General features: G+C 39.6%; 1 protein-coding gene and 1 non-coding gene across 2 annotated transcripts; one reads left to right on the top strand and one right to left on the bottom strand.

Moving 5' to 3' along the window:
* Positions 1-1,703: 1,703 nt before the first annotated feature.
* TRNAP-AGG (transfer RNA proline (anticodon AGG)) lies at positions 1,704-1,775 on the top strand. The gene has a single exon. It is a non-coding gene; the product is annotated as a tRNA-Pro (tRNA).
* Positions 1,776-1,948: 173 nt separating this feature from the next.
* LOC130729253 (rop guanine nucleotide exchange factor 7-like) lies at positions 1,949-5,480 on the bottom strand. Its single transcript, XM_057580938.1, has 7 exons — positions 4,890-5,480; positions 4,692-4,808; positions 4,278-4,432; positions 3,564-3,638; positions 3,197-3,484; positions 2,754-3,110; positions 1,949-2,644 (listed from the first exon to the last, which is right to left on the bottom strand). The coding sequence occupies exons 1-7, from the start codon at positions 5,446-5,448 to the stop codon at positions 2,153-2,155; spliced, it is 2,043 nt and encodes a 680-aa protein (XP_057436921.1). The 5' UTR covers positions 5,449-5,480; the 3' UTR covers positions 1,949-2,152.
* Between the last annotated feature and the right edge of the window lie 3,787 nt (positions 5,481-9,267).

Genomic DNA, 9,267 nt, shown 5'->3' with positions numbered 1-9,267 from the left:
CAAACCCAAGCAAAAATCGAACCAGATCAGGATCCCTCATCCCCACAGCCAGATTCGCTGCATGACCATCGTATGGTTTGGGGTTTTCTCTTCTCACAAACTCACTTTGAATCTTCCAAAATTTCAATCTTTACTTTGAGGTTCCCTCTTTCTTCTTCCCTTCCCTTTCTCTGTCGCACCAGAGTTGTTGGGGTGGGTTGGTTACTGGGTTTGTTGGATTGGAGGTTCTGGGTTATTTGGTTATTGACTTATTCGGTTATTTGGTTTCTGGGTTATTTGGGTTTGCTGATTTTGTAGGTAGCATAGGGGAGAAGTTGGAAAAATAAGAGGAGCATGGTGTTATGCGCATTAGGGGTGTACAAGACCCGGCCCTACCCGCCAACCCGTCCCGGCCCAAGCCTTTCGGGCCGGGTTCAACCCGGCCCGATCATTAAAAGATGCCGGGTTAGGGTTGATCATTGAGTTATCTGGCTTCGGGTCGGGTCGGGTCGGGGTCGGGTTGACATTCGGGTCATCCGGCCCGTCCCACATATATATTTTATAAAATTTTAATTTGTTATAATGGTCAAAATATGATAGATGATGCTCAAGTTTATCTTACCATGTGGATGATATGAAAATTTTTAACATCTATCTTACTAATTAAATAAACGTTAGAAAATCATGTAATGCACATGTGAGACAAGTGAAGAGAAATCAAACAAAATGAGTGACACGTGCATATAGATCAAATAAAATGTAAACCTCTCAAGTGCAATAGATTATGACATAGATTATGCAAGAATTGGATCATTTCAAGCTCTTTCTTCTAAAAAATAGTTCTCACTTGTAACCCTTTTAGTATGTTATTGTCTTTAAATTTTATAATTAGTATTAAATAGTCTTAGATTTATTGTCCCTCGGGTCAACCCGGTCCCGTCCTACATAGACCCGTCCTAAATTGGACCCGCATATTGTCGGGTTTCTTCGGGTCTAGGGACGGGTTAGGGTCTAAGAATTGGTCCGATCAATATTTAGGGCCGGGTTAGGGTTAACTAAAACCCGTCCCAACCCGTCCCTTGTACACCCCTAATGCGCATGGTGCTTCCATTTTCGGAACTGGGTTTTGCTTCTTGTTGGTTTATTCCAGAATTTTCAGATCTATGATGCCAGAAGAAGAACAACCCTAATTTGATTGGGAATTTGGGGGAAATTAATTTTGTTAATTATATTAGGGTTAGATTTGTTAATAGGTTTTATTTTTATTAATTGGGTTAAATTATTTGATGTGTAATTTAATTTTTTAATTTTTAATTTTTTTTAAATCCATGTCAGCATTATTAATACAGTCAGCATGCCAAATCAATACGCACCGGAGTTCCGGGCTCCGGCGAGGACCTGCTCCAAACGATTTACAAAGAGGAGGATCTTTTTTAATAATTTTTCCGGCGAGGGACCTAGATCAGACGGCGATACAAAGACAGAGACCAATATAATACTTAACCCTAAATTTTGCCCAATAATTAAAAATATAAAATCATGTATGATTGCAATCTATAAGCGATATTTGTACTGATAGTGTTTGTCAAACAATATTTGAATTGCAATCTAAACTGTAGTATCTTCATTTTATTTCTTTTATCACAAAAGAATGCATTGGTTAAGAAAAGCCATCGAAATAAACTATAAAATATTCAACCGACGAAATCACTATCAATAACCAAGGGCATTTGGTCTAGTGGTATGATTCTCGCTTAGGGTGCGAGAGGTCCCGAGTTCAATTCTCGGAATGCCCCATTTATACTTATTTTTTCAAAAAAATTACCACTTTCTAATGCTTCCCACGTAATTCCCACTTTCCACCCTTAATTTTCAAAAATTCTACCACTCTCTAATGCTACCCCGGTAATTCTCACTTTCCACCAACTTCAACTTATTGGTTTTAGGTTAGTGGGTATTAGCATATAGATAGTAGAAAAGGGAATGATAACCCTATTAGAGGCACCTCATTAATATTACAGGTAATGGTATAAAACACTATCCACTCTAAATAAGTGAGTCCTTCTACGTATTTCATAATTCATATACATACAAAGACTTCAACCTTCCTCTAAAGAAAAAAACTAGATAAATGGCAAGGCCATAAAAGATCAACAATAGCCTTTTACACTTGTCATGCCTGGTCCATGATACTTGAGCTAACAGCATCTTCTGTGCTGGAGTCCACATCTGTTCCAAATGCTGACAGTTCATCAAGAATTGCAGATTCTGAAACTGGTTCCTCAGTGGAACTACCACAGTTCTTCCCATTTGTATCAATGCTGAGAAAATCAGTCAAAGCTTTTTTCACCCCTACCCTTCTCTGGGGAAGGTTGCTGCCATTGCTGAGTGGGGATTTTCCTCCATTTGCAGGGCTAACGCCATGTGCGGGAGAGAGCGTCGGTGTGGCGAAAGCAGATCTGTATGGAGTGCTTGGGACAGGCACTGAGTATGGAACTGAAATGTTCTTGTGAGTAATAACACCAACTTTTGAGAGAGGTGGGATTTGATCAGAATGTTTGGTCAAGTCATCTACATAGAGCACGTCGTCAATCCGTGCTACCAAGTTAAAAGCCAAACTCTCAAGCACGCGCGAGTAGCTCTCCAGAATCGCTTTCCCAACATCCTAGAGATTACAAAAGATTTAAAAAGGAATAAGATCAAACTTGTTCATGTTCAAGAAACAAAGAAACAAAAACAAAAAAACTCTTAGCCTGAATATAATAAATGTGAACCTTGTTGTATTGAATTTTGCTCATATCCAGGGAAGTTTGAGGGAGACCAGGAAAACGCTGTTTCAAGGAATGCAGAAGGCTTTCTGCTCTCTCCGCAAACAAGTCCCTCTTGTCAGCATCAACCATTAGATCCTTGACCATTTCCCATGACGATCTTGAACTAGTTCTGGCACTGACATTGGCGGGCTTTGAATTGGTTCTTTTATGCCAAATATACATGGAAGCCTCAGCTCGGTTGGCAATTTCTAAAGCTTGATGTTCAGAAGATAGATCAAGGCAAGCAAGCAAACACTCAGGAGTAAAATGTTCTGATGTGATATAACGATGAATGACATCCCCCAAGCTGACTCGAGCATTCTGAAAGAAAGTCCGGTTCCCAATTTGACAATTACGCCATTTGCCCTCATAATGTTTAAAAAAAATTAATAGAAAAGTAATCATACCTTTGGAAGAGATTCCAAATAAGACTCAGGAATGTCCATTTCAGCTAAAGTAATGCTGTTAATGGCCATTGCTGCTTTTAGTATTTGGTTTGTGCAATCACGCTTGTGCTGCAACTGCTTCCTTGAATTTTCATGGAGGCCACAAGGGGGAACTCGGGGTACAGGAAGCCACCATTTCTCCTCTTGCCTCTGTGCTTGTCGAAAAGAAGATGGACCGTCAGCATCTGGAGCTATAACACCTTGGTCTACATACCAGAACTCTGTATTGACAAAACTATCTAGAATTTCCTGCGAAAATACTAAATTTTAGAATAGTCTATTTCTTAATAATGGGCTACTGATGTACAATTAATGTGAGAAATCTTACAAGAAGCATGTTGTCTAATTTGCGCAAAGCTGGAAGATTGACATAAAGATCTGAGCGGGGCCGACAAGTCATGACCTGATTCACATTTCAAAAATATTGTTAATCATTAACCAACAATTTACCACAAACAAGAAAGCTTAATCACTAAAGGGAAAAAAATAGATATTCTCCCCCATTTCAAAAAAAAAACTTTAATTTGAATGGTGACATGAAATTCACAGCCAAATAAAGGATAAAAAAATTATAATGCACTCCATTCATTTGGGAGAGACAGAAATGAAGTAAATATGGCTAACAAAATAAATAAACCTAATTCTTCCTGGACTCAACTTACTTTCATGACTAACCTACAAAATGGGTTCAATACATTTCAAGCACGAGTAAATTTACTTGTAAGACTCTTAAAATTTATTTAGGTCAAGTAACTTAACCAAGTCGCATAATTTTACATTGTTATCTTACAATTTCAATTTACACTCCACAGTCCATACTCAATCATTTTGCCCTGTATCTACTGGCATAAGTTACTTTAAAGCTTTCCCATTTATTTCACTACAGGTGAGAGACTGAGAGTATAATTTCAATTTTGTCATTACCAGATATTGGGGTCATGCATAAACTATTTGTGAAAGAAAAGAGGGGAAAATAAGAACATCTTCATAACCAAAAAGTACATCAAACAGCTACATTAATCATTTATATTTCCAGTTGTACCTCAAGCTTGCTTCCATCCGGAAAGGTTTGCCAATTAGGTGTTAATTCAACTATATGATCACTGACAGAAAGAAGCCACTCCATCTCTCTTCGCCACATTGATTTCTTCTCTGCACGAAGAGGCTCTAATCTCCAAAGTTGCCCAAAAATGGTAGCTGCATATTCAATAACGCGATGAACAATAACAATCAGAGGCGAAAATTGCATTCATTAATAAAGCACAACCAAATAAGAGCATCAAAACAGTTTTAGTGTATGTTTGGTTTTCAGTTTGAAAGTGCTTTCACCTAACAGAGGTCCAAAGCCTCAAACACGTTTGGGGCATTGAAAATTGTGATCTCGAATTCCAATGCCCCAAACGGACTTCCAAACTGAAAACCAAACACAGCCGCCTTAGGTGTGAGTTTTACATACCACATAAGTTCGTTATCGCGTTTGAGATAGCCAAGGCTGTAGGGACCCCATTTCCACAACCTGACATATCTTCTCCAAGTAACAATTTTGCAAACCTCTCCTTCATCATTTCAATCTCTACCACATCAAATCACCAAACAAATCAGTAAAAATTAAATTAGAAAAAAGGGGTTGTGCATAAACCACAAAAATGAAAACCTGATAATGCTGAAGCTTGTTTCTCAAATTTCTCATTCTCCAAGTGCTTTTCCTCGCAATCTGAAGAAGCAGCGATTTCCTGAACCGGCCACCCCATTGAAGACGGTGAAGATGAAGAATCCTCAGTGCTGCTCCGACTTTGTTCTTCATGAGCAGTGGTGGTCTCAGAAGACAGAAACTCGGAGCTGAAACTGCTCTCACGACCCTTTTCTTCAATCAAATCAGCAGCAAGGGTTCCATTTTCTTGAACAACAACTTCATTCTTCTTCTCAGCCAAACTCAAACCCTCCATTGATGAAGAAGCATAGAGAACAGTAGTAGTAGTAGTAGTAGTGGTGGTTTCAATCACCATGCCAGGGTACTGAATCGTTCTGAAGCATAACCCTTGTTGTGAGAAGTGAACTCTGAAACACAAGCTTCGAAGGGATTTGGAGACCCAGAAGACCAGGATTGAAAATGGGTTGTTGTTGTTCTGATTTGGGGACTTTCTAATTTTCACCAATGGGGCAGGGGCACAATGCTTCAGGTGGTCATGTTGTTTGGTGAAAGTACTATCCATAAGTAATTAAACCATGTCTAGTAGTGAGAGGGGAGTGAGTTTGTTTACTTATATTTCAAGGGTGTCAAGCTAGTCATCATCACTCACTTCTTTTTCCAAGCACCTGATGTGTGAGAATTAAGACAAAAATCAATTTTTTCTTAAATATAGCAAGAAAAACTATTTACCAAACAATTGAAAACCCAAAAATAGTTACTGATATGAGTATTTTTTTTCTAGGATCTTCTGACTCTGCACGAGGAGGCAAGCTTGACAAAACGTGAACCAATCTCGTGCAACGTGATTTGATTCACATAAGACTATCAGTAATGGTGTTGAAGGGGGGGAGTTGAATGTTGAAATGGGTGATTAATGATGTTGAAAGGTGGTGTTGAATGTTGAATGGAGGAGAGAGGTGTTGAAAATTTTCAACACAGTTGAAACCTGCCTGCGGTGACACGTGGCACAGCCTGGTTGGTGAATGTCAGGCGCGTGCCACACACGCGCAGACAAGGCGCGTTGATGGCAGACCGTGGCAGAAGTGGGTCCCAGGCGGACCGTGGTGGGACGCGTGGCACGCGTCGGTTGGGCACCGACAGGCGCGTGCGTGCCACGCGTCTGTTTACACCAAATTTTGGTAAAACAAATAGAGAATCCAAGGATCAATCTGGGACTGGATTCGAGTCCTCTTGGGTTCTTTGGTGAAAATGAATTAAATTTAGTCACTCAAAACTAAAGAAATTTAATAACAAATTAGAAACAAAACGAATAAATTCGACTTAAATGATAAAAACATGAATAAACTTTCTGAATCTGAATAATAATAATGAACTATAAGATGCAAAGTGTTACACGAATCCCTACTTTTTCACTCTAACTTGGCTTGTAATCATTGTGATCGATCGTAAGCACTTGAGAGTTTTCGAGTAAAGATTGTGAACCCCTATTCTTTCTACAAACCTACTATTTATAGACTTAAAATGTAACTGACTTCTAACGGTCAATTGATAAAACCATTACAAGTGTCTTCTGCATATGTCTTCATCCTACACGTGTCCTGCTTTGCTCCTTACGTGTCTTTCGCGAACTGTCTTCAAAACAACCGGCCTCCCGTAATGGATTCTTCACATCTCGAAAAATACTTTCCAGCCGAAGTCACTTAGCACTTGGTAAATTTTCTTGAGTCTCCTTACTTTCGACTTCATAGGTCGAAATTATGCAACATAGGTCGAAATTATATAAAATTGTGTAGTCAACAGATGCCCCCCAAAATATCATTTATTCGATCAGAAAAATGATATTTTCGTCTCACATGATTTCGACCCAACACTAACTGTCAGTTTTTTCCTTTTCCATTCCTGACAAAACAAAAGTCTCTTTTAACCTTTAGCAACTTCCACACTCCACTATCATAAATGTCTAATCATGTCAGACACGTCCTTCAAGAGAAACCAAAAAGTAGAAACTGCCATACCCCACTCAGAATTCAAACGGATTAAACTAAATTTCATTGAACAAAGTTTTGGCATCCGGTCTAATCTCAACCGCTCATCTTACTCAGACTTAAGTCTTATAAATAGGTGGAAAAACCTTTCCACTTCACTTCTTCTTCAACCTCCAGCTTTTCTCTCTGAAAAAACCCATTTCCAAACTCTGCAACTCCTTGATATTCCAAAGCTCTACCGGAACCATTTCGGTTTGCGCGAGCTTTCACCATCACCATCATTGCATCATCATCATCTTCCCGTTCACCGGCCACCACCATGACTTCCACATCCTCTTCTCAGGTTCCGTCTGCGGTTTCTCTTTTAAAACCCATTGAAGTTGAAGGGAGGACCTTTGTTCCAGAACCTCCCAATGAAGAAGAAAAGATTAAGATCTGGAATTCCCAGGTACTTATTCCCTTCTCCATTGGTGATAAGTTGCATGCATATCTAGGACCTTACCAAACTACTTTCCCAAGAAATGCATCTGCATTCTTTCCTTCACCTTTACCGGATGAGAAAATCTTGGCCTTTAGGGATTCCTACAATCTGTCCTTTTTAGGTGACCCCCCTCGAGCTTTCCGTTCTTCACCTCCAGTGAAGACGAATCCCTACATTGAATGGTTAAACAAAGTCGAGAAAGTGAAAGGAGATTTCTGGAAAACTTTAGGGATTTTTGACATAATCCAATTATCCAGGTCGAAAATTGTCTACCATCCAGCAATGTTAGCCAGTTCTTTCTTCTTTTGGGAGCGTTCGACCAATACCTTTCATACTCCTCAGGGAATGATTACCCCTACTCTCTTAGATGTAGCTGCTATTGCCGGTCTTCGACCTACAGGTTCTTCTTTTACATTCGACCGGCCTGTTAAGAAAGAAATCAAATTAGACTATAACCATCTAACTTACAAAAGCTTCATTCTGAGAAACCACGACAAGACCTCTGCAAATGTTTCCGACTCGGAACATGTAGCTTTCTTGTTGTTCTGGCTCTCTGCTTTCTTCCTTTGTTCCAAGTCTCTTCAAGTTCCTCAGAAATTTGTGCTTCTTGCTCAGCTTTTGCACGAAGGTACCGACGTCTGTTTAGGTAAAGTTTTATTAGGCGAACTTTACCTTTCTTTGAGTCAAGCCATCACTTCTCTTCAGAAGCCCTCTGGAGCCGAGAAAAACATCCTTTTTGCTGGACCTCTATGGTTTCTTCAACTTTGGCTAAATGCCATATTTGAGACCAAACTCTCAACTCCAAGTCCACAAAATGTCTCGACTTCTATTGCTGCTTTTCGACTTAATTGCTTGACTCCTTCCAAAGACAAAGTCGATCCAGAAACCACTTTCCGTGAGTTTTTTACTGCTTTTATGGAAATGACCTCTTTTACTCCCGACCTTGCTCCATTTGCTGCTCCAACTACTGGTCCCAAATGGCTTGTCCGACCTTTCCCATGCGAATCTCCGGGCGAACAACTTGAAAGTATTAGCATCTGGAGGGAATTTTTCCGACCTCAAGTTCTTCCCCTTGGTTTCAAAAAATCTGAGGTGAACGTGTTGGGTTACCAGCCTCAACTTGTGGCTAGACAATTCGGCCTATGTCAAATCGTTCCTATCCCTCTTTTCTCAAAAAAGGATGCCATTTGCAATGAAGGGTTTTGCGACAAAGATGTCGACTCTTTTTATGAAGCCCTCAACTATTATGACAAGAAGACGTCTGCTCTTCGTCTTGAACCTCTGTCTTTCGAACCATCCTTTTATTGCACTAAAGAATTTGAAGTTTGGTGGTCGACCTACTACAAGTCTATTCAGACCACCTTAGGAGTTTGTATTGGAAAGATGACTGAAGCTCTTCAATCTGTGCAGAAAAAGGCTACAAAGAAAACTCGAGGTATGCTCATCAAAGAAATCCAGTCATTTCAGAGATTCTTCAAAACTGTTTATCTTCCAGGTCGATTGAATTTAACCCTTTCGGAAGCGGCGGAAGTTTTAAAAGAAAAAGTCAAAGCCAAAGTTTTAAAAATTAAACTTTTTCCCCCTTTTGTGGATAAGTATGTTTATACTCTTCGACATTATTGTCCAACATTTCCAGCTTTTCCTACCAGTGACATGGCTTTGGCTCTACCTGTTATTTACCCAAAGTGGCTCGACCATTTTACATACAAATGTTTTATACAAAGTCTTTTACCACTTCCGAAAAGGGTTACTTCGACTAAATATTTCTTGCACAACTACCCCGGACACATTCATGTTAACTCATGTCACGTCCAAGTCCTTACACAAATTCATCAAGGTTAGATAGACTCGTCTTACTTTTGTTCTTTTTCCTTTACTCTCGTATTTATACCTCTTTTCCTTCAGCTGAACCAAT

Source organism: Lotus japonicus, chromosome 1, assembly GCF_012489685.1.
Source record: "Lotus japonicus ecotype B-129 chromosome 1, LjGifu_v1.2".
Lineage (NCBI taxonomy): Eukaryota > Viridiplantae > Streptophyta > Magnoliopsida > Fabales > Fabaceae > Lotus > Lotus japonicus.
Note: the sequence above shows the minus strand (reverse complement) of the source record. Positions and strands in the feature narration are given on the sequence as shown.